The sequence below is a fragment of the Anser cygnoides genome, chromosome 20, assembly GCF_040182565.1.
Source record: "Anser cygnoides isolate HZ-2024a breed goose chromosome 20, Taihu_goose_T2T_genome, whole genome shotgun sequence".
Lineage (NCBI taxonomy): Eukaryota > Metazoa > Chordata > Aves > Anseriformes > Anatidae > Anser > Anser cygnoides.
In genome coordinates this window covers 1456440-1482306 of record NC_089892.1, presented here as the reverse complement: position 1 = coordinate 1482306, position 25867 = coordinate 1456440, and the positions used below count along the sequence as shown (strand labels likewise).

Genomic DNA, 25867 nt, shown 5'->3' with positions numbered 1-25867 from the left:
GAGCTCCCCTCTCCTAATGTAGCAATTTGTCATATTAAGTCATTTAATAATAATTGAATCCCCTTGATTAATCTCCTAGAATTAGCCAGTTGCATTTTGAGCAATTAGGGTTAATTACTGCCTCATTTGGCAGGATAGAGCCCCTGTAATTATTTCATGAACAAGATTAGGAAGTGTTCCTGCGCAGCAGATACATTCATGGCATCTTGGAGCACATGTTAGAATTTGTAATGACATAGTTAAGTGTAATTAGTAGCTAATAATCTATGTTCTGCTGTTCTGCTGATGCTGAGTGGGCTCGTTTTGCTGTATGGTCATTGTTAGTGAAACCTCCCCTCCACTCTGCTAATACCCAAGTTGTGTTAATGGAGGTCTCTAAGTATATTAACTGTTCTGAGAATGATCTAGTCTGGAATTAGGATTGCAGGAAGGTTTTCTTGTGTTTTTTTTTCCCCCCTTTTTTTTAAGATAAAAAGGGGAGAGGGAAAGGCTGAATAACAGATAACAAAATATGCGATCTACCAGAAAAACGCCTCTGCTCAGCAAATGCAGTTTAGAAATTAACAGAAAATTGTAGTATTCAGAGGGCAGGCCACCTTACACTGATGACATGATACGATTGCTTATTACATATTTCTGATTTTCCATTTTGCAGGAACATAATTATATATAATTTTTAATTTCCTGGTACGTTTTAACCTGGAAGAATCTGAGATTACATCATTTTTTTTTCTTCTGAAGGTGTAAGCAGTGCAGGCATGCTATATAATAGCGTATGGATGAGAGAAGGGTTTGGAAAGGAAAATTTGACCAAAGTTGCCTTACAAGAAGTGCCATGCATGGCGGGGATGAAGGCAGAAGAGACAGGGCCTGGGTGTTTGCCGCAGGTGGGGAGGGGTTTCGATACGGCAGGGCCCGCTCCTCCTGCTAGCCCCTTTCCCCCACAGAGACCAATGCAAGCGCCTGCTCCTCTGCTAGAAGCTTTTCCTGTAATTGCACGGCTTCCTAAAGCATTTTTCCATGCTGACAGAGGTGTTACTGATATTTCACAGGTATCAACAAGAAGTTACTTAACGTCAGGTAACTTGTTAGTAGAGCTATGAGTGAGGGTATCAGACTCTTCTTCCTGTCTTTAGCTACTGTAGCTTAGTAAGAAGATAGTTCTGAGCAGTGCTTCATATTTAGAAGTTTTCTAATTAGAGTAAGTGAACATAAAATCACGGTTTAGTTTCTGGCTACCTGACCCGAAGAAGTTCGTCAGCAAGGCACACAGCACATTCTGGTAATGCTCCTGAGAGAAAGTGTCAGTCACTGACATCTCAGAGTTACTTGGTGTTTATAGCAATAAGAAGGGAAAGTTATTGAGGAATAAAACAGTGACATGAAATACAGAGCTGTAATTTTTATGTGGTTTTCATACGATATAAACTTAATAACTCGCTTTTAAACATTCCTCTGGTATACTTGCACATCTTAGCAGTGGAGCTGCTCATGGCAGTTTCATTTCGGTCTGCCAGTTCAAAGTAGATTTGAACATCTAGCAGCAAAGACACTGCAGTTTGTTTTCTGAAGTGCTTAGCTTATTTCTATGTTAATATGAGTTCCTTTGTTGATGCGAATATGTGGTCTGCTATTTTCAAGCTGGTATTTCTCTCTTTCGTCTTCATAAACTAGTACAGATATCTGCTGATAGAGATGTTAAAACTTTGAAATTCGAGCCAGGTTCTTCAGCAAACTTTAAATTCTAGGTAACAGTTCAGGTTAAGGATATCTTACAAAGACGGTGTAGTCTAGTTTTGAAGCCGCAAAATGAAAAACCTGATGTATTCTTCAATAATTACTTGACTACCTGTTTGAAGGATAATCCATCTTTTAAAAGTTTCCTCGTCTCTGGTGAGCCCAGAAGTTTTTTTTTTTTTTTTTAATCAATCTGTTCTAAGTGTTCTCATAAATCCACACTGGAATTCCAACCTCAAAGTATACAAAATTCTTTTCAGGTAAGCATCATTGAGTGGAGATGGGTGTACAATTTGGGACATCATAAAAAGATTTGAAACATTGATGTTCATAGTAAATCATTGCTTATAATGTATACGTGTTCAGCTGTAGGGGCTGAAGCTTCTCCATCTACTATCACAGATGTCTTTTAAAGGTGAAATTAGTTTACGGTAAATGTCATTCAGATGAAGTATGCACTTTAGAAGCAAGGAAACAGTTGCTTTAAAATTAATGATGCATTGCAAATATCAGAAAAAAAAACTTATATCCAGCGTGAAGATAATTAAAATTCAGGTCAGAAGTGTATGACTTAGTCAGGCTAAATTTTTTAATGAGATTTCAGAAAATTAATTGGGCGAGTATGTTTTTACTCTTCTGAAGAATATTTCATTTCATGGCTCTACAGGAAGATGCTTTTATTGGTATCTAAAGATTGTAGTGTGTGACTTTTTAACTGTTGGTTAACCAATCTTTAGCAATTTTTTGGTTGATTAAAAATAATCTAAGCATCGTGCAACCTTGTAGCCACTTGTGCAGACTGATGACCAGTGCTGGTTTCCCACATGGCAAGCAGACAGCAGTAAAACGATTGAATTTATTATTAATCAACATTGCACAATGTATAAACCCTGAGCGTTAATTAGCGGTGAACAGTCCCATTTTTTGGCTTATTCAGGCTTGTTTTTTGTCTTCCCATACCACTGGAGAAGCAGTCATAGAGGCATTGCTCTGTGGCTGGTCAGTATTTTACTGGCCTTTCTGTTCTTAGTCTCTCACCGCTCAGTGTCGGCCTTTGCCTGAAACACCAGGCTAACGGCTGCAGGAAGGGCTGCTGGGGCGGTTCTTCCAGGACTGCTCAGGCTTCCCCCTTATTATTTGGAGATTATTTATTAGTAGATTTATTGGCCTCGCATTCACAAGAGCAGAGGAGCTATGCCTTTCCCTTGCTCCATGTGCCATTGAATGGAGAGTGCCAAATAAGCTGCTGAGCATCAGTATATTGGAGACACTTTTCCTTAAAGAGGAACAAGTCGCTCAGCCAGGAGAACAGTTCAGGATATTTCTTTGGTGGCACTGTAACAGACATCCCTGAAAATGTGGAAGCACGAGTGGAAACTACAACCTATCAGCAAAGAGCAAGTATATAGCAAGGAATTTTTTTAGTACTGTCATTCTCTGCAATTGCTTGTGTTGCTTTATAATTTGGTATGTAGAGACTCCTATTCAGCTTTAATTAATTTCTTATCATTGCAGTGTATCTACTCAAGGGCATGCAAGATAAAATAACTTTTTATTGCATTGTTTTGTTTTGTTTTTTATATTACAAAACCTTGCTGATTCTGTTTTGCAGAACCTCATAAAATCTCAAATTTTCAGGCTGAAAGTTCTGGTAAACTTCTCCCTTAAGTATTTTGCAGAAGGCCGTTGCCACATACTTCTGCGAGCTTTGAAATTTTTGCTTTTGCATCAATGATTACATCTAAAAGAGGACACATATGCCAAAGATGTTGTCCAGAATAGCTTGCTCTTGGAATAATCTCTGTTTCTTCTGAAAAATGAATAGCCTCTTTATTTGAATGAGGAATTAATTGACTTTAATCTTTGGCTTTTTTTTTTTTAATAGAGTGCTAGAAGAATGAGACTTCATTGTGTGGATAAAGAGAACAGCCTTTGTCTCAAAATGAGCTGTTCGCAGACTGTCCCTTTCCTACAGCTGCCCTGTGAACCAAAGTTTGCAGATAGCCAAGTTGTCCAAATGTCTTCAGACTTCTAGTGATTCGCATTTTTTTCCCCTCCTATTTCTTCTTTTTTTTTTTTTTTCTTCCTGTAAGCTCCATCCTGGACCTTGAAGCTTGCCCTGCAGAGATGTTTACTTGGTTCTCCTATGTTCATACAGACAGAAACACTTCACTGACATAAGTCATGACACCAGTGACACACATTTAAGGCCAGTCTACAGGGATGCTATTCTGAGGAGGTTGATATTTCTTAGGTGCGCTAAATGTGTGACATTATTTGTAGGAGTTACCTGCTTACATTTAAGTACAAAAAAGCACAAGAGAAGATTAATTTTAAGCAGACGTGTGGGAAAGTGGACTGCCCCGTTCAATAGGGAGCTTTCTGATAGGGTTTGGTCGAACCTGGGCACGCTCTCTGGCTTATACTGCAGTCAAACATCTAGCCTGTATGAAAGCTCCATTACTTTAATTAGGTCTGATAGGTTATGGTAGCAAATGCAAATCTAGGTCATTGCATATGTAAATGTGCAGCTGTAGTCCTGGAGGATGCCAGAACATATCAGCTAAGGTGTCCGGTCGTCATCCGGCATTAACTCCAGCGAGGCAAGCAGACTTTATATGTTAACCATGCGAAAGCGGTTGGGACACACAACACATCCTGTCACTTGACTAACATCGTAAAATCACACTACAACTCTTACCTTTATTCTGAATTCCAGGGTAGAAAATCTTTTGCTCAAAATTTCTTACTGCCTAAGAAGAGCCATGGCTGAGGAGGTGCCCGTTCACAGTTAAGGGGGATGCTTTTATTTCTTTCTGTGTTTTAAGGAGTAAAAAGCGGTTTGCAATTCTGTGTGCTGAGGCCTTTGTTCTGACCAGCTAAAATGATTTGGCTGGACACCTCAGCTACTTTCCTTAGTAATTCATATGGAGGAGGTTGGGAAATTGCGATGTTCCTGGTTAGTTACCATTCAAGGTGAACAAATACTTGTGTGCAGACATTCTGCTTGTGACTTCATCGTGCAAAAAATGCAGGTAAACTGATGTGTTAGCACTCCCTGGCACGAGATGGGTGTTGCTGTATTACTGTCTTGTATATTGATGAGTATTACGGTTTATTAAATCTCCACAAAGAGAGATTGTGATCAATTTAAACTGAGAAAGCTACAAGGGATGAGACTTTGAGTATTTGCTTGTTTGGTTTCATCCCGTGTCGCCTCACTTTATTGATAACGATGCAGGCTTCCATTTGGTTTAGTACTTTAAAGGGGGCTGTATGTAATGATCAAGTAGCAGGATCCATGAGCTGTTTTTTTCCCAGTCAGTGAAAAGATACTTCCATTTTAGTGTATGCATCTTCATTTCAATCTGTACACTGCTGTGTTATAGCTCACAAACAGGGTATAACTTCAAGCACGGCACAGGTGCCACAAGTAACCCCCCTTGCTTGCTAACGCACACCGACTGCAGCTGATGCGTGGTCTGGCTGGTGGAGTTGTGAGGTTTGATGGGTGGTGACACTTCTTCGGGGTGTAGGGGAGGCCCGTGTGTGTCTTGAAAGCGTAAACAAAATACATGCGGAAATCAGCTGCTTGTTTACGTGGGGCTGGCCTTGACGTACAACTGCGAAATCTAACGCAGCCTTTCTGTTCGTGCAGCCTCTTGTTTGTGAGTTACGGTTCTGACTGCACTGCCCGGAGAAAGAAACAAAAACCATTTCTCATAGTGTGGGAGTATTTATAGGCTCACAGTGACAGATGGAAAAATTTACCTATGGCTTTGGCGCTTCAAAAAGAATTATTCAGAGGACCACTTCACGTGAAAAGGAGCAGGTTGGCCCTTTTAGGGAACTTAAGCTGAGAAATCTGCTGCTGGCCTGGAGTTAAATACCCAGTTATGCGCCTGCTTCCATTAGCAGGCGTTGGCGGGGCGTGACAGCAGGGCGTTTCTGTGCTCTCTGCGGTTCCTAAGTCTCGGTGTTGCAGCCCAGCGAGGGTCCTCTATCTAAGGGGTGCGGATCTGCATTCGGCCACTTCTTGGGATGTGGGGCGGCTCGGCACGGCATGGCACAGCACGGCAGGGCAGGGCAGCTGGCCGCCGAGGTGTGGGCAGGGCAGCAGCAGCAGGACATGGTATCCTGCTCAGGGATATATGTCCGAAGCCTTTATAAAACCTAATCTTTTTTCTTGAGTGTGCCTGCATGACAGTAGTGTCCTGTTGTGGGGATTTATTTGTTGTGATGAGGATGCTGTAAAGGTGGCAGTTGATTGATGCAGTTTGTGGGTCAGAAATGACTACTTAGCAGGCTTTTACTGGTGAATTTTCTTAAAAATACTGAATGTTATAATTCTGTTTATAAAACCACTGCCAAATAACCATGATTGTAGTTCAGAGTCACACAAACCTTTACATTTAGGAGCTTTTTCAAATACCTGATTGATACTTTTTTTTATTATTGAATAGTTATAATTTTTATTCCTGTTGCAAATGAAACAAATTCAAACTTAGTTGTAAGAAACATACACTATAAGATGTCGTCACTCTAGCTTGTATGTGCTACTGGTAGAAGTTGCTGAACTGAAAGCTTTACTTGCATTTTAAATCTTATTTCCATTCCCAGCCCTCTGGGTTAGGAAATTACAGTAGCAGCAACAGTCACCTCCCTGAGCTTCCAGACTGCTCTTCCTGGATGCTTGCTGGGGTTGTCTGCTGAAGATTCAACTTAAACAACAGCTGAATCCCTGGGAAACTGTCCCCACAACTTCCCTTGTGTACTTGGCTAATTGCTTTTTGCGTTTTTCGGTGGGAACTCTGAAATGGCTCAAGATGTTGAAGCTTAAAAATAGTCTACTTGGCATGCACAACAACTTTGTCATTTATTTTCATAATTTTTTTCAAAAATTGTTTAGCGGTCACATTAATTACAGAAGAGACCGGAATGGCTCTAGGGAGCAATTCCAGTCCCTGGAGCCCCTGGTCCTCGTTCCGCTGTGTCTGCCTGCCCGGCTGCATGCTCACCTGAGGCTGCTCCGGGTGTGCGACGGGGGAGACAGTAGTTTGGGGCTCATTAGCTACTTATATGGGAGGCAAGACTTCTTCCTTTTTAGAAAAGTCATTTAACTTAATTCAGCTTACATTACTAATAAATTACTGGAAATTAATGCATTTATGGTCAGAATTATCTATGGACTGATGAGCCTGGAATAAATTCCTGAACATCACAAACAAGAGCACAAGTGCATGTACGCTTGGAGTTGTTAACTCTGCTCTGTACAATCTCTGCTCTGGTGCAGCACTGCGAGGAGTGCACAAAGCAAATCGCCCGTGAGGAAAGGAAAGCCAGACCACTCCATTGCCTGTTGTATTACCAACACCAGGTTTCTTTGTCTTTCTTGCCTTCCATCCTTATTCTCCTGCACACAATTAGTCTTACAGACTGCGAGTTTGGGGTCTTACAGGAGGCAGCTTGGGAATGCAAGTTTCTGTATTTACTATTGCTTTTTGTAGCTCATTGATTGAATTTCTTTTGAATTGAACAGAGACATTTAACATCGTACCCATACCGCTGCACGCTGGCAGACTTTCAGATAGAGAAAAAGATTGGACGAGGACAATTCAGTGAAGTTTACAAAGCAACTTGTCTTCTGGACAGAAAACCTGTGGCATTAAAGAAAGTTCAGGTAAGCATTTAAATTCAAAGTCTTACTGTTTAGCAAGTAGAATGGGAATGTTTTAGGTGTCTACATAGATTAAAAAAAGAGGTATCTGACTCAGAAGTATGTTCTTTGTCAGCAGTAATAACGCTATAAAATGTTTTATAAATTGAGAGCTCAGTGTTTGAGACCACTGGATGATCTGGTCTGATATTATTCTATAAATCACAGTTATGCAGTAATAGTAACAGCAGTGGAATTTCATATTTATTTTTAATTTAATTTTTTACCTTATAAAAAAGGTTTATTATTGAATGTGTGGGAGAGAACAAGGCTCTAATGGCCATCGTCATACAGACAAGACTGTCATCTCAACACAGACCAGCTGCGGGAGGCGAGGGCAGGAGGGGCAGGTGGAGGTGCTGGCTCCTCTCCCCCCTCTGCCAGGTGTTGGCGATACCTGGGCGTGCAGGGGCTGCTGGGCTGCTCAGTGGCCAGGCTCTCAAGTGCTGAAATAAAAGACAAAAGAAATGTTTGTGCTTGTTGAAGACTTTAGAATAATTTCAGAAAAGCTTTTGTGCCAGCAGTGTTGATTTGTAACTCAGCGTAAAGTATTGTGTACTGTTACTTAAAAGGGAAAAAAAAGTTTGTCTTTTATTTACCATGCAAAAAAGTAGTAATTAAGCTAAATGCTGTTCGAAAATGACGACAGCAAATTCACAAGCTAGTATCTTTAGTTTCATCTGCTGCTTAGAATATTGTCTACAGGTTCTACAATTAATTTTACCTTATTGCTAGTACTTTAGTGGTTTCAAAATAAAGAAAATGTTTCTCTTTGATCTGAGAGTTGTATGTATACTCATTAAGTAGAGGCTATACAAAGTGAGGGAGGAAAGGCAAATTTCTTGTTAAGTAAGATCTTAGTTTTTGTTATTTCATTTTAATCTCTTTTTACCTTTGTAGATTTTTGAAATGATGGATGCCAAGGCTAGGCAAGATTGCATTAAAGAAATTGACCTCTTGAAGGTAAGAATTTTACAATTCCTATTCTTCAATTTTTTGTTTTGAGGAAAAAATATTTTCAGGTTTGTCTTTCATAGCAAATAAAGCTCATAGGGCACATACAATCTTAGCAGACTGTGCTTTCTTTTGCATGCTAAAATGCTTACAGAATGTAAGTTCTGTCTTATAGCATTATTTCATTGAGTTTTGTGCCAGTTGTGTAAGGAATCTATTAAAAATCTGTCATAGAAAAATACACCAAGTACTCTTATTTCAGAGAGGTATGCAAGTTCTGTACTTTGTATTTTGATTTGTTTTTCTCTTTAAAATAAGCTGATTAATGAACCTGCTAAAGGGATGAAGTTTTGCATGTCTGTCATGTCATATGTATACATATACACGTGAAAAATGGTAGTTTAGGTGCAAACTCTGAAACCAGGCAGTGCTTTTTAAGGGATTAAACCAGCTAATGATCTTTGCTTTCTCAATAATTTATTCCAAAACGTTTGTGGAAAATATGTACGCATTGCACTTTGTTGGCTCCAAGCCCATGCATTTAAGTTAAAAACCTCTGTTTGTCTGAAATTAAGCAATATCCATGTTTATTCTGAAGCGTTCAGTGGTAGCCTTCCAAGCAGAGTAGCGTGCTTGCAAGTTGTTGTTTGTGCGTTTTCCTGTAGCAGCTGGAGCTCCCAGGGGAATGAGTTTCCATGATGCCAGCAGAGTGCAGCTCTGCTTTGAAAACTACCAGCTGATAAAATGGGATTGGTTTTGTTCATCCGGCTGGCTCCAGTGCCTGTCAGTCAGCAGCTGAGCGCGTCGCCCTGCGCCTTACGACAAGTAACGTGTCAGAGCCTATCTGCAGCTGGTCTCCTGCTAAGGGATAGCTCCCGTGCTGCCCGTCCTTACAGCACCGTGGGGGTGACTGAAGGTGTGACTGTGGAGGTGCGCGGACCGAAGTCCCCAGCGCTGCTGTGCCATCAAACTTTTTCAGATGTGTTAAAGAAATAGGAAATGTCGTTAACCCAAGATAAGGTGTTTGCAATGTTTTTCACATTTCAGGATTTCTGGGGGTTAACATACTTTCCTTCTGACAAAAGAGATTGCAGGTAGCCTTTGTTATGCTACAGGCATACACCGTCATTACAGAAATAACCCCTGAGTCGATTTACTTATTTATAATAAGCTTGACAAAAGGAAGAGTGGAGCATGGAGATTTGGCATATCCAGAGTGCTCTGCCCAGCTGCTCTGGGAAAAGAGTCCAAAGGTCTGTGAAACGAAAGGCAGAGAAAATGTACACGCCTGCATTCACACCTCAGGCGGGTTGTGGGCAGTCTCCCATGTTTTGCAGCAGGGGAAGGAGCTCAGTAAGGCTCCCTCCAGAGTGCTCGTCCTGCTGCTCAGCCTCAGCAAAGGGTGGCGGCAGTTCCACTGCTCTTGGGCAGTGCTTGGACGCCTGCTCCTCCAAAGAGCCATCACAGAAGTTGGCGCAGTGGCACGGGTGTCTTGTTTGTGATTTTGTGCGACTTCACTGTCACAGAAGAAACATCCCTCTTTAGAGCTGATGAGTTTCTTTAAATCAATACAAGCTGTGTCAATAAAAAGTGCACGTTTGTTCTTTCATGAAAAAATACATTTAAAATCTGTGTGTTAGTTAAACAACATTTGTATGTGCGTAGTTGGGTTTTTTTATATGCAGTAAAAAAAAAAAGGCGCTGGGGGGGGAAAACGTCAGTGTGGTAAGTCTCCAAAGGTGTGCAGTCTGCATTCCTTGCTACAGTTGTTGTATTTTGATGCGATTTATTGGCACTCGGTGCTGAGGTTTAGAGGAAGGTTTGTGTGATAGCTTGAACTCCCCGTTGCCTTTGGGAACTCAGGAGAGTTTTCCCATCAGAGCATCCTACAGAAGATAGAAGGCAACTCACAAGTCAGAGGCTTACCTTTGTCTGCAAGAGCAGTATGCAGTGTCCTGGTGTCGGCTGTGCTGTGTCAGCTTGTGCGATGCTGTGGGGGCAGAAAGGCATCCCGGTGTGCGCACCGTATCGGCATCCGTTCTGCTCCTGCTTTTGGTGCTTTCTTGCCTGGAAGTTGGTCTTTGATCGATGTACCTGAGGGCAGACATGTGAAAGAAATTTCAGCAGAAATGGTGGGCTCTGCTATTTATTTATTTATTATTTATTTAAGGCTTGGTCTGGTGGGAATGCTCTTCTCCTGATGCCTGCACATGGATCCCATTAACACTAATGTGCGTTAGTGTCCAGGCATCGCAAAGGAGAATCTATCCCCTAATGTGCATGCAGAGAGGCGTGATTAGCATGATGGATCATAACAGTGTTTCTTTTGGCTTTGTAACCCCTGAAATAGGCAGGTTGAGTCACAGCTGTTTAGTAGATGAAATGCTCACTTTAGTAGTTTCTAAATTTACTGCATTTCTAAGAGCACAAGAGAAAGATAATGTAATGCAAAATGAGCAAGAGCGAGCGAGTAGAGAAATCTGGGTACTCCATTACCTTCTAAGCAATTAGTTTTCCATTTTAAGAAATTCAGACAAAATATTAAAATGGAAATTTTAATTTGTTGAGCCAATTTCTTAATTTAGTCCTGTGAATAAAGCATAAGAATCTGAGAAGTTGCAAATTTTTAAGAAACACTGAGGGGGAAAAAAAAAAAGGTAAAATACCAGTTGTGAATGTAAGAAAAAGCTATACTTAAATGAAAGTAATAAGTGAAAATGTAAGCATAAATAATGGGGATAATAGACTAACATACTGAATGTAATTTGTATGTTATTTTACTTCCATCAAGATTTTTGTTGAATTCTACTCTTGTTTTTAATCTTGTTTTTAATTTAAGTACAGTAATCAGTAATAGATTTTTGTTTTTTTTTTTTAATTATTATTATTATTCTAACAGGAAAAAAAAGCAGTTATTGCTTACTGAGTGTCTTTCAGAATGTTGCTTTTAAATATTTTGTGAGTTTACAAGAGAAAAGGCTGTTTCACCCTGTTCTGGGCCATATTGCTGTTTACGCAAGACACTATTTTATTAAGCTGCACTTTTGATAAATGACCTTGTTTCTTACATGCTTTTTGTGTACAATAACCCAGAGCAGTTTGTAGTTGCACCTATTATCAACCATTTTGCTTAATGATTACAATAATGGTACAAGTTTTGTATCTTTGAGTTGTTACTGCATTGTTATATTTTTTTTTCTTGCACTTCCTCTATCTGCAGCAACTGAACCACCCCAATATAATTAAGTATTTGGATTCTTTCATTGAAGACAATGAACTTAACATTGTCCTGGAGCTGGCAGATGCTGGTGATCTCTCCCAGATGATTAAGGTAAGGAAGTATCAGTTCTAAAGGAGCTACAAACAGCCAGGACTACGTAGGACCGGGAGGCAGCAGGCCTGTGACTGATGCTCCTCTCGCGGTGCCGCCCGCCCAGGGGGTGATGGCAGGGCTGAGACTGAGCGTCTGCGGGCAGGTGAAGTGCAGCAGGGCCTGCTGCTCGCCCGGCCTGCTGCTCGCCCGCTGCCTGCTGCTTCAGAAGGGAGCAAGTCTCCGTGTGGTTTGGTGGGATGTGTGCCTTACTTTGCAAGGCTGATTTATCCCACCTGTGACTGATGAGGACATCTAATTATTGTCAGATTCGGTGTTCACATAGCCCGTCTGCCACTCTGAAGACATTCAAGGAAGCGTATTGACTTTCCTTGCAACAGGGATTTGGGGTTGAGAAAATGTTTCAAGTACTTGCTCTTCTCTTATGTCGCTCTCAGGAATACTTGTATTGCTGCAAACCAGCTTTAGTTAAGCTGTTACCACCTGCTTTTATATTTTCTTTGACGTGTTAATCTTTAGACATACATCCCTTGTGAGAACAGATGTGTTATATCATGTTTGTTAGCACTCTCAACCTTCTCTCCATGTTTTACCTGCTTTTTTTGCCATCATTATTCTGTAATTATCATAAATGAATGTTTGGAAAGTTTTCCTCCTCCTTGTTGTCACAGTTAAAATATCTTATTAACAGATTTGTTTTCTTTGCCAGCAGAGCTATGAGGCACTAGGCCAAAGGCTGTCAAACAAGTCATCCATTCAGTCCGTACTCAGTGGCTAAATTTACAGTTTCCATGAAAATCTGCTCCATCTCAGGGAAGAGTCCCCCTGGGCGAGCAAGCTGGGGGTGGGTGGTTGGCAGAGCAGTTCCTGGGGACAGCCCCAAAATTCCAGACACTCCGCAGCCCCCTGATAGCAGCAGCAGCCCCGGACCCGGGGACGAGCTGGCAGTGGCCGAGGCTGGGAGGAGGCTGGTGCCTTGCTGCGGCAGCACGCGCCGCCTGCCCGGCCCGACTCGCCAAGGGGCAGGAGGCAGCGCTGGGCCTCGTGCCTGGGAGAGCTCCTGCCCTGCCCGTCCGTCCTCTTCCAGCACTGCGCTCGTCCAGCTCCTCATGTGTTTTCCCAACAGATCCTGGGAAGCTTGTGGCTCATCATAGGCTCTTAGTAGCTGTAGTTAAGGATGGTGAGGGTAGGAGTTAGGGCTGTGATCACCCTGGGATGTGCAAGTATTTTTCTTCATTTTTAAATCTTAGCTTTAAAAAGTTTTGCCAGCAAAATCGTCAGGTATCATATAAAGTATTTGAACTTTTTGTGGTTTAAAGTTTTTAGTTTAAGACTTTCCCTACTAAATGTTTTTTTTTAATCTGTTGGGGTTGGTTATTTCATTTTCTTAAAATTATTTCTGTCTTAATAAATAGGAGTTACATTTTTCTGCCCATACTTAGGTTGATAGCTGGAACAACAGTGTAACTTGGATTTTTTCTGCCAATGCTCTCCAGTCTGGTCTGCTTTCCCATATGTTTATCACAGTCATGAGGAAGAGACAAGGCTTTTTAAAGGTCATATAAATGATGCCAAATGATCCTTCGGTGCAAATATTTGAATTCATTTTTTTAAGTAAAGGGTGGGGAAACAAAAACAGGAAAAAGAAAAAAAAAAAAAAAAGAAAAAGAAAAAACAACAACAACAAACCCTAAAACCAGGAGGGAATTAAATTCTCCTCCTAAACATAGCTTGAAAGTAAAATTGACGAACTGAGGTTTGCTGCCTGCTCTTCTGTAGCGCCCTTGCTCCCCACCCATCCCTTGGGAATTTAAGCTTATGTGAGGATTTTCAGTTTCGGAGAGGCGGTAGGAACAGCAGTAACAACACTCTGAAGGTGCGAGAGTGATAAAAACAGGGACTGTCTTTGTCACGCCCCTGTTGCCTGCATTATTTATGAGGTATTGTAAAGCTGATGTAACAGAGTGCTGCTGGATAACCCACTGGAGAGTTGGGACTCTCTTGTAAATGTCAGGCAAGTCTTATTGGACATGACATTTAGAAAATTATCACTTGTGGTCTTGCATATCCACTCTTAAATACTTTAATGAGAATTAAATAATATTATCGTGTATATAACACTTTATCCCTCACCCTCTGTAATTCCTCTGTGCTCTCTATCAAGTTTCGGTTTGAAACTGTTGCAAGCTGTCAGACTTGCTGCCTGGGGAATTGCACGGTCATGCCCCTTCACAGCTGATATGCAAAATAAAATTTGCCATTACTTGAGTCAAACACGATCCAGTAACAGCATTTCACATAAAATACAAAATGTGACAACGGACATCAGATGTCTGTGCTGAGAGGAAAAAGCACAAGTTGCAGAAAGGGGCAACAGCCAATTTCCTTCCTTTATTCTTGCTCTTGCATGCTGCTGACTGAAATTCTCAAGGGTACGATGCAAAAGAAATGTGATTGTAGAGTGCTAGAAGGGTATACAGCGTTTCAGAGATGGTCGTTATCCAGTCATACCTTGTATATCAAAGGATGAAAATAAATCCTAAACCACTGGAAGGGAAGTGTATTAGAAATGTGTTTTGTTAGTGTTCCAGATGAAGAACTTGCTCAGTATCAAACACAGGAAGAAGCAATGAGAAGTCAGGGACCAATAATCAGAAGTAGTGCAATTTTGGGAAGCATCGAAGGAGGCTGTGGCACTTTGCACGGTGTACGCAGCTGTAGCGTGTTCCTGAAATGGAAAAGAGCACTTGAAGATGCATCATATTTAGCCTCCACTGGAGCGTACAGCTGATTATTTATTCCTGTAATAAGTTACTTGAGAGGAAGACTTAAGTATTGGAGATAACCATCCCCAAGATGCACTACATCTTATTGCATGCATTTTGCTTATGATTATTTTGCCTGAGAGCTTTTAGCACCCAGAAGTCTATAGGGTCTGGACTCAACTATGCTTGGCACTGCAGAAGCACACAAAACAGCCTCCTTCCAAATCTGTGCGTCTTATCAGCAGTGTCTTTGCAATCTCACTAGAGAGAGTTCAGTTAATTTAATATTCCTATTATGCATAAAATAGAATATATTATCCTACCTGATCACAGAAGAAATATAGATACTTTATTGATGCTATGGCCATCTTTTTAGAAGGGGAAACGTATTTCCTTATTGTTGTTAATACACTGTACAATAATGAATGCTTATGAGATTTTTTTTAATGATCTTTTGTTACTTAAGGCAAAACATTTGAGACATTTGTTGTTTTGAGGCATTAAATATGTTTTGCAAGGTAATTAAGGAGATTAATGCTAATTATAATTGGTGTCCATTCAAAAATGTCAAACCTGTTTACGCATATTTTTCATAATAGTTGTTAATGAGTGAACTGCACTGAAGTCTACATACAGAGAGAAGGAGTTAAAAGCTAATCAGAAGACAAGTCATGCTGCTGCAGATTGGGAAGACACGAGCAACCTGCGGTTGACTAACACGAGTCCAGGAACTAGTCAAATATGTTGCTTTTCAACTGATCTTTTATTTATTTCCTTCCACAGTATTTTAAAAAGCAGAAACGGTTAATCCCGGAAAGGACGGTGTGGAAATATTTTGTGCAGTTATGCAGTGCAGTTGAACACATGCACTCCCGCAGGGTGATGCACAGAGGTAACATTAATTCAGTCTCTTTCCACTGAATAATAATATAATGTTCCAATTAGTAAGCGACTACATTCAAAAACAATTATGCTGATGTTCAGCCAATGCATGTTTAGAGAGGCTGGAGCTTGCAAGATGGATTTCTCCTTCTGTCTTTTTGCCTCATTGTTAAAGGATTCAGTCTGAAGTGAGTGTGGTACTAGGAAGATGAGCTGCTTTGTATTCCAGACGCTGATATTAAGTAGAAGTGTCAAACTTGCCATTAGAAAAGTGTCAGAAGTAAAATGCTGAGACTACTAGATAACAGTGAACTCTAAGAAATAGTCTTCATTATATTAGTTGTGACCTTAGAGAGTTTAGAAGAGTTTTCCTGTCTTGGAAGCTTTTCTGAAATATTAATACAAATATGTCCCACACTCTCATACTCTGTTCTCCATTTTCATTAATTATTTTTGAATCTCTTGGCTTAGAACTTTTTGCATTGAGCTTTATCCAAAAATTACATTGCTTCTTGCAGCATAACTAAAATGCTTTGTGAAGGACTTGTGCAAACATCCCAAAAGGCACTAATACCAGTCTGTGCTGCTTCTGCTATTTCCTTTCTCCTTAGAAGTAGTGAATTTTTAACCATTTTTTCAGCAGAGCGGTGTCACTTTTGCTCCTGTATCTAACCCCTCATGTAGCTTGTCAGTTGTACCTGGATTAGTTCTACTATTGTTAGCTGAAATTTGGAACCATGCGTATTTAGTCTTTTGACTTGTGAGGAAATAGCCTTTTTAACTTGAATTCTGGTTTCCCAAGTAGCCAGGTCAGGATACTAGTAATTTTTACACTACACAAGCAAAATAGGCTGTACAGAGCCCAGAATTTGCGTGTGGTAGGGCAGTAATTTGCCAGTGGTATCAGGGGACCATGGCAGGCAGTACTGTTTCCTGCAGAAAATGATTGTTCCAAAAGGAAGCAAACTTAAGCATTCCTTTGATTCCGTCAGTTAAAGAGGTTGCTTCTATTGTGTTATGCTGTTTCCTATGACTTTTCCCTCACTGGTGTTTCTTGTGTGCTGAGAGGTATATTCTGTATTGTGTGTGTGTATGAACTTCAAGTCACGGAAGACTCAGCCTATCAAAGCTGTGAAGAAACACGGTTCTGCACAAGCCTGTCCTGTAGAGGCAGCGCTCCGGGCTATGTTTCTATTGCAGTATTAGAACCAAATAACCTTTTGTGGCTTTGACCTTCTACCTTTTTCTTCTTGCAGACATAAAACCAGCCAATGTGTTTATAACAGCCACAGGGGTGGTGAAGCTGGGAGATCTTGGATTAGGCCGTTTTTTTAGTTCTAAAACCACTGCAGCACATTCCTTAGGTAAGATGATACTTCTGGACATTAAGCAAGCACTGCTGTATAGTTGTTAGCTATGATGTTCAAAGGAAGTGGTTTCTGTCCTCTTATTATGACAGAAGTTTGATTTGGTGGGCACATACCGTTGTTTTCTGTGATTTCCTTTTTAAATACTATTGAAACGTCTGGAGTCTTCATACAAAAATTACTAGATTTTTTTTTTTTTTTTTGCTTAAGAACTCCACTTGATGGTTGGTTGTGTTTTTTTTCTTTTTTCTGGCATGTCTGGCCTGGTAAAGCAGATGTAACAAATGCAGCTTTTCCACTCTAAATAGCATGCTTGCCTGCACTCTGCTTACTAGAATTAGATGTTACACAGACAACTTTTTTTTAGCAGATGCTTCTCAGACATCTTCCCCTGAGCAGGGATTGTGATGGTGTGTGAGGTGAGGGAGGTGTTTAAAGCCCTCACAGCTTGTCTGTTCCAAAGAGGGACTTGACTTGAAATTCAGTTTAGGCTTTAAAGATCCAAGTTTTCTTAATGCCTTCCACGTATCTGAAGGTTGTTTTCCTGCTCGCTGTCTGTGCAGCTGATTGTTCCCACCAAAGCGTAGTACCCTGCTTTTATTCTTACTGAACTGTATCCTGTTTCCAGACTCTCACACTGATCACTCTGAAATTTTCCTCTGTACTCTGCTATGCTCTGGCTCATCCCAGATTTTTGATATCCACAAAGGCAACAGCATTGCTGTGGTTAATGGATATCTTCAAAGAATTGGGGCTATAGGATGTTTTGCAGGACTTCACTTGAGGTAGCCTTCTATTTTGACAGTGAACCGTTTTCCGATCAGGTTTGCATCTGTGGTTTCATTTAGTTAGATTTCAAAGTTTGCTTATAAGTAAAGTTGTACATCTTTGATAAAAGGTCTGTTAAAGTTATATCTGTTGATTCTTTCTTTTTTAAATGAATAAATTTAAATGATATCACAGAGTTTTTCTTTAATAGTGCTACCTTCTCATGTGTTGCGGAGAAGTAATTTTTTGCATCATTATAAAATTACAATTGCAATAAGACTACTAAAAAGTAAGTTATCTACAAAATCTGGCAAAGAAAACTAATTTCTTACAAAAACAAACCTCTGTGTGTGATCTTACAAGAGAAAGCAAAACTAGAAAACCAGAGTGACTATATGCTTTTTCTCATGTCTTGTAAGAGCATTCTTAAAAGAAAAAAATGAATCTTATTGTATGTTTTCATCTCTGCAAGTTGAGGTATTGTGGAGAAATCATCTGTTCTGAGGAGAACGTATTTTCAGCATGAATCAAAAGATAAATAATGATATTTTGGTAACGTGAAGGAACTACACAGAAACTACTTCTGCGTAGGAAAAAAAAATACTGTTAGCATTAATTACAATACTATAGGAAAGTATACAGTGTACACAGTTCATCCTTTGTCGTACAGTATAAAATATTTCATAATTTTTAGTTTTCCCCTGAGTGTCCGTACTCTGAGAGATGGCTGATTTTCCATTCTTGTTGATGTGGCTGTATTTGTTGAATCAGAGGTATTTCTGTGTTCCAGCAGAGAAGGGTCTTTGCCTTTAGCACGGTATCAAAGCTCTCTTACATTTAGTGCTCTCGGTTGATTTAGGAACACACGACATGTTTGTTTCACTATTTGTCTTCATTTGTGCAATTTCCTCCACCGAGTGCAAGTCTTGCTTGATTGTTTCTTTAAATGAATGCAGACGTATTTGAGAGTACTCTGTAATGACACTGGGCTTCTAAGTCCACTTCTAAGTAAGTAAAGAAGGAAGATGTATGCCTTATTTTATGTGTGCTTAGAAAAAGTGAGACGTTTCTCCAGTTTACTTCCATAAAATATTAATTTCCCTTTGCATCAAAAGTTATCCTTGGATATGCACACTGTATTTAATAGATTAAAATAAATCCTTTTCACAGAAAGTTACAATCTCATCATCTGAACAGGCAAAAATATGACCATGTCTAATTATATGATCTTATCTAGCTTGACTGCTGCACTTAGTACATTAATAAGGATAAATTGGGGCTGGGAAGCTAGCTGCACATGTAAGCCAAGCTCGTGACCTTTACCAGGGTTGCTCTCTCTTAATTGAGAAAGCTCCTGTAGGAAGAGTTGAGCCTCTTCTGTGTGCACCTTGCACTTCCGCAGACCAACAGCATCCTGGAAACAGGTGAATGAGATGCAAAATGCTAACAGAGCAGCAGCGAGCGATTTTGGAGACAGTGTGCTGTGCTGCGGGGGCATGGAGAGAACACCATTTGCAGTGGTTCCTGCATGCAAGTAAAAAGAATACTTTTACAATCGAAAAATATTGCACACTTGAAGGTTTTGGGTTTGGGTGTTTGGGGTTTTTTTTGTTTGATTTTGGGTCATTTGCCAGACATACAGGATGTGTGGCAGCAGGAAAGATGCAGATCCTGGTTTTGGTTTAATGAAGACGTTTGTGTAAGTCGCCGTGAGTGATGCACGGGGGCTGGCACAGGCCAGGCCCAAGCCGGAGCTGGGCCCCGTTGCCCTGGCAACCGCCCTGCGCCATCCTTTCTCTGGCTGCTGACCCATGAATCGAACACAGGGCCTATGCAAATACATTCATCCCTTTTTTTTTTCCTTCCTTTGTATTTGCCAACATCAGACTGGCATAAAAGGGCATTCGACAGCGCCATGACCTGCCTGACAGGTGTACCACCGGGCCGTGGTCGCCATCGCGCCAGGGATGGGAGCCGTAATTAGAGCAGGGAGCAGAATGAACGTCAGACGAATTACCAGGCAGCAGATCATATTTGTCAGGAAGGACTGCATACATAAAAATTAAGTGACAGTACATGCCGGCATAATGAAAGAAAAATGAAAGATTTGCCCATACGCAGCGCAGGAGAGGCTGGTGAGCCTTGCATCGGGTGCAGGCAGCATGGGGCGGCTGCTGCAGGCACCCGGGCACCTCCTGCCCACCATCCTTCCTGTGGCCATAACAAAACCGCACGTCAGGAGAGGCAGAGGAGGATCCCTGATGAAGGCCAGGAACGGTGGCATCCCTCCAGCTGTCAGGCTGCAGACAAACCCACCACTGCCCCACGCCATCCCTTCTTGGTGTGGGGCTGGAGCGGCGATCGGAGCTGCTGGGAGCTCTGGGCACGCGTGGGCTTTGCTAGGAAGCTCTTGGATTTTTAGGTAATTGATGCGGCCAAGGTGGATTTTGTTTGCTGCTGTCACCACGTGGTGCCTCGCCTCTTCCTTTCCTGGTGCCGGTGGATGCGGTTGGGGTGGAGTTGGCTGTCACGAGAGCTTGGTGGCACTGGGGCAGGGGCAGCTCAGCCTGCGATGAGGAGGAATTCTTCTTTCCTTTTTCTCATTTTAATACCAATCGCTCTTTTCATGAAGAGACTTTTTTATGGCCCGTTCATTTGCTATTTATAAAGTTAGCATTTTGTTACATTTCTAGTTCTGTGGGTTTTTTTCTTCCCCCCGTTGTGTGGTACTTTTCCCCAGAGCTGCGTGGCACCGGTTTGCTGGCCCAGCTCGCCGCAGGCGGTGCCTGGGCTTCACCCAGGGCATCGCGCCCGGAGGCGCTGCAGCGACGGCGGGCGGTGTGCCTCCAGGTGTTGTCTCCCTCGTTCGTCATTCACAATTTAACAGGGCTGGAAGTATTCCTGTTTTGTCTTGTCTTCAGTTTGCTCGTGTCCGTTATTTATTTTGTTAATCTCCGAGGACGGCATCCAGAGGCGTACCTTGTCAGTTAAGGTATTTCTAACAAGCATGTTGGAATAGCCCTGTCATTAACTTTTGCCATAAAACCTAATTACTTGTAAATATCATAATGATATTATAAATAGCAAAATATTTAAATACTCCATTTAAGACTTTGGAAAGCTTAGCAATAAAATGATAGATTTTGTTTCACTAGGATCTGTAATAAATACAGAGAATTTCCATTATTATTAAAATGGGCCATTTTATTGTGAAATGGTATAACGCTCATTTTTAGCCAAATAAACTTGGCATTATCCAAAGCTTCTGATTGGCTTTACGTTTTGAAAACCAAAAACCAGCAATGATGGAAAAACTTTTACACAGAGTAGTCTTGTTTTGGACCAGATGACTTATTATTTATTCTTGGACAAGAATAAACTTGGAGCAGATTCTCCTTTTGGGGGATGTATGCAAGTCAAACCTTCCCAGTTTAGAACATGCAACTAGCTGTGGATTGGTGTACGTGGGGTGTTGCACGTTCCTTCTGGTTTCTTGTTGGATATGAGGGTGAACGGGGAGTAACTCTGCAGTCATGAGAAGAGCTCTTTTATAAATAGATTTTGTCCTTTTTTTTCCCTTGGCTTGCCAAGCTATTTTATCATCTGAAGCAAAGTCGCAATACTTCGACGGGCTTTTTTTTTTCCTTCAAATAGAGAGAGACACACAAAAGAAATCTGCCTAATATTACAACAGCCAATATTTTGTGCATCTTGAGAAATTTTAGCTTTTTGGTATGTGCCTGAAGTACAGTATTTGTGTAAGAAATGATTGCTGCAGGTATATTGCAATACCTGCATGTAAAAATGTGACTGTAAAGACTTGGTAGAGTTGTATTTGTAACTTAAATAAATAAAATAAGAGAACTTAAAACAACTTCTACTAGAAAGAGCTGAAATACTACGCACAAAATACACTCTTTTGTAGGAATAAGTAGATTTATGTATTTATTTAACCTTTCATTGAGACAATTAGTGTGGGTACCTCACATAGAGATTTGAAATAGTTTAATGTACATTTTAGTGCTTTTGACCACGGTTTTATTTTTATTTTGCTGTCAAGTCTCTGCTGTGGAGGCAGCATGCTTGTCTCCTGTCAGGCACTCGCAAATTTTCCAGTACTTTTGGCACTAAAAAATGGCTAAAGCAAGAAAAGCACAACCTGAGTTGCTCTCTTTATTTTTCTTAGCTGAGTTGCTCTCTTTATTTTTCTTAGCTGAGTTGCTCAGGCTTTCAGTGTTTTTTTTGTAGTTGTTGTTTTGTCTTGTTTTTTGTTGTTGTTGTTGTTTTTGTTTTGTTTTGTTTCCTGATGAAAAGAGCTGTATTATATCTAGTTTGTGTTATTTAATGTTTCTTCAGTATTCCAAAGAAGCTTATCCTTGACAGTTAAGAATATGGGAAACTTCATGTATTCTTATAGGTCACAGACTAGGAGAAGATTAAGTCTCCTGAAAATATGACAATATATAAACAATTACCCAAAGCTGAGCTAATTCCCAAGTTATTCTTCTGGGAAGGGATGTGAAAATATACCCCAAATTATACAAACTTTTAGAAACTGATACTTTAAAACCAGACTCCTTTTAAATAATGCTGTACGTTTTTCTTGGTGGCCTATGAGCTTGTCTGGAGAGATCAAGCAAGTGAGAGTTGTGGACTGTCACTTGCAAGTGGAATTGTTTCCGTGCTGTATTTGCATCACCTGATATTATTAAAACCTACTGAAATATTTTTTGTAACTGCATGTTCATGGCATACGCTATAGTGTCCGGCATATTAAAGCTAAGCTAGTAGTTTTGAAAATACCTTAGTATTATTTTTAAACTGAGTGAGTTTGTTTGTTTGTTTTTAACAACCAAGTTTTTCATGGGTGGCATCACTGGTTTTTGAACACAGTTCTTTGCCTGTTTCATTTGCAATGAACATGTTTCAAAAATCACAAGTATTTCAAAACATTACAAAGTTTGTTTTGACAGGAGTGGAACATCTCGGTGACGAAGGAATGCTTTAATCAGTATTACCCCTTTGAGGCCCACATTGCTCTCTGATATCTCTTGGTTTGAAACTGGGAATACTCTGTAAAGATATAATAAAGGTCAGAATTTGTTAGGTTCTTTCATATTCAGAACTCTGTTGCCTGCTGTGAGAAAGCAAAATGATAGATTCAGAAACACTGTTCAGCTCGGTATAAAGATTAGCTGGAAGATGCTGGTGAAGGCAAAGCAATAAAAGCTTTCCTAATCAATTGCTCTTATATTTTGCAGCCAAATATGGCTATGGAGTTTGATTAGTTTTAAGAGTTATGTTTTATAACACTTAAAAAAAAAAAAAAAAAAAAAAGTACAGAACTTATTAAAATATTTGGAAGTATTCTCTGCTGATTTCTGTCTAATGATAGTCTGCCTGAAGGTGTGTGACAGTGCTGCTGCAAGAGACTCGTCTGTGGTACGTTAAATTCAGTGAATGAGGCTCTGTGAGAGAGCTTCCTAAAAGTATGGATCAGATTTGCAGGTAGTCTCTGTTTGTTCCCAACTATATATGGGAGGAAAGGTATTTGAATTTTATTTCTGAGATAACTGTGCTGCCTTTGCCTGTGTTTTCCCGGTGAAACAAGAGACTCTGCTCTTAATTTAACTCGGAATAATTAGCATTTCCCTAGCTTGGGTGTTGCACCAGAGCTGTTCTGGTCCACATGGGTGTTTTAGCTGCGTACACACACACACACGGTGCTTGGGAAGGGAGGAAGAAATGTTGTTCTGGGGTCTCTGAAGCAGGCTGATATTCAAGTGAAGTGCTTCGACTTTCAGGAATAGAATGGGAAGATGCTTGCTTAGTCATATTCTTCTCTATCATTTTGTGACCTTTATAACTTTAAAGGCATTACTCTAGCAGCTGGTGATTAATATTGAATCTGAACAATATTTTGTATTTTCAGCAGGGCAAATGCCAAAGAAAGTTTCTGATTAATAGTCTCCGATTAGACTATTCTTGTCAAATTGACTAATGTAATGCAATGGTGAGCCCTGACTGATTGCATTGGAAGTCTTGTGCGGTTCTCTAGAAGATGCTCATTACAGGAGATTCCCACATAATGTTGGACAGGCCATAAAGAGAATTGGGCTTGTCAGTCTTTTATCATGACAGTTATTTAAAAATTAATGCATCAGTTTTGAAACGCGGAGTCCTGCTTGTTCGTACATTTGCTGACAACACTACAGTAATGATAGGTAAATGTGCAAGGTAGGCTTCATAAAATCAGATCAGGCATGGACTGCTCCACAGACCTATTAATGTAATGGAACAGACTAATGCACAAAAAATCAAATATGGACTAGAACGCACTCATCCATGTTGTAAACCCTGTCATTTTGCTTTGATCGAAGGTTGTTTTAAGGCATTATCCGAAACGACAATTTTAGCCTACCAAGCAGACCCCTGCTAACGTGGAAGGCGAGGCCATAACTTTAGAGCCCACACATTGTTATTTGCTCTGAGCTTGTTACGCAGTGACCCAGAATAACTGATAGCAAGAACAGCTACTGCTGGAGGCCACCACTGGCACCGTATCCTCTGAAGCACGCAGATCTCGGGAAGTAAGAGTGGGAACGATCTCCACGTTCCCTCCTGCCAGTTCTGTGTGCTGTGGTCCACCCGAACGCAGCTCCTTCACTCCCTGGTGGTGAGGGGCAGGAAGTTTTCTCTTCTGTCTAGTCTGTTAATTTTCTTGTCAGATTTCAGAAGAGAAGAGGCATTGAGAAGTGAAAAGTAGCAACATGTCGTACATGCTCATGTTCAATAGAGACTTCCGGAACTGTTTTCAAGAGGTTAACTAATCACTGTTTCTTCTACAGTTGCGTATTTTTAAGGAGGAAAATGAATCGGTGCTATTCTAACCAAGTGCAGCTCTTCCATAGAAATCTGGAAACTGTATGGGAGTTATTAGGAGACCTGTGTTGTCCATGGTGTGCATTTTGCATGCACAGGGGAGACATCCATGGAAAGCCTTGCTGGATTCTTTGAATGAGTCCTGTCTGCTCAGGCTGTTCTCTGAAGTTACTCTGCAGTGTGTTAAAAAGTACTGACTATTGACAGAACTCTGGTCTAATCTACATGTAGAGGCCTTTCACTGGCAATTAAAGCCAGACAGATCTGGGACAACATCAGTTCAGCATATTCCTAGGCTGGATGTGGTATTACTGAGCATGGAAATATAATAATCTCCATGTGTTATCTTTCCTATCTTGTAGTCTGTGTAGAATTTGCAAAAATGTACTTTCTTGCTTTGTAATCCTCACCTTGAAAGTGAAGTAATTTCTTGCTTGAATGACCTGCAAACGCAAGCTGAATTCATCATGTAGTGCTCCTGATTACTGAAACTCCTGGGGGACCAAATAAATGAGCCAGTCAGGGAAGTGGTCCCCTTTCTTGGTTACTTGATCTGTTTTGATGAGTAGAGTTGTATGTATGCATTGCTTTGGAATAAATTGGGTAGTTGCATTGATAGTGCTAACTTCAAATCAGCGCTCTTTGTTTTGACTAAGTAACCTAAGAAAATATTTTTGTCTTTGATTTTCAGCTCCGCTAGGATGCTGATGTACTAACTAGTATTGCCTGACCGCCCAGGTGCTGCCCTGTGCCCAGCTGCTCCTCACTGTGTTGGTTTATGTGCCCGTGAATTCTTTGAGGCTGTAATCATCATCTTTCTGTACTGTAAATTGTACAGCGCCTATACCAGTGGAATCCCGGCCTGTGTTTAGGTTTTCTGGATGAGAGAGGAATGTAGATGAGTTTTGGACTCACCTGTGCACTTAACGCAGTGTGGTCTGAGCTCTTGGCGCTTGAGGTGACTTTGCTTGGGTATCACACAGACGTCAGCAGCCCCCCAGTTTGTGCTGCGTCCTGCGTCCGCTCTGCGGGGGATTTTGCCTTTCAGGAAGTTGTTGCTTTCCACTCCAAAAGTAATTTGTTTCCTACAGAGCGCAAACCCCTCTACAGGAAAGCTGGGGGAAGGTAGTGACGGGGGGAAGAGCTGCCACCAATGCTGTTCATCTGCTAAGGAATCTTTCAGCTGTCTGTGGTCAGGGTCTTGAATGAAGAAGTTGTAAACTGAAAGTTACGGGCAAATGAAACATTTGCTATCTTATGAGAAAGGTCTTTAATTAGGAGAAGGATACACTGGAATGCCAAATGAAAAAAAAATTGACAGGGGACAGGGAAGCAGGAGAAAAGAGAGCGTATAAAGTCCTTGGATGTTTTAATAAATGATGTATCTGAGGATTATTTGATGTAGCTGAGACTGCCAGGATGTCTTGTATTTTCAGTACCAAAACTGAAACTTACTTCGGATTTT

General features: G+C 40.8%; 1 protein-coding gene across 2 annotated transcripts in view; it reads left to right on the top strand.

Annotated features, from left to right (window-relative positions):
- NEK6 (NIMA related kinase 6) overlaps positions 1-25867 on the top strand; it is a 63962-nt gene that overhangs the window by 25603 nt on the left and 12492 nt on the right. For both annotated transcript variants that reach the window (XM_066980616.1, XM_066980617.1), the window contains exons 3-7: positions 7277-7417; positions 8354-8416; positions 11628-11738; positions 15287-15395; positions 16642-16749. In XM_066980616.1, the coding sequence (XP_066836717.1) occupies positions 7277-7417; positions 8354-8416; positions 11628-11738; positions 15287-15395; positions 16642-16749 (532 nt within the window). The remainder of the gene's footprint in view (positions 1-7276; positions 7418-8353; positions 8417-11627; positions 11739-15286; positions 15396-16641; positions 16750-25867) is intronic.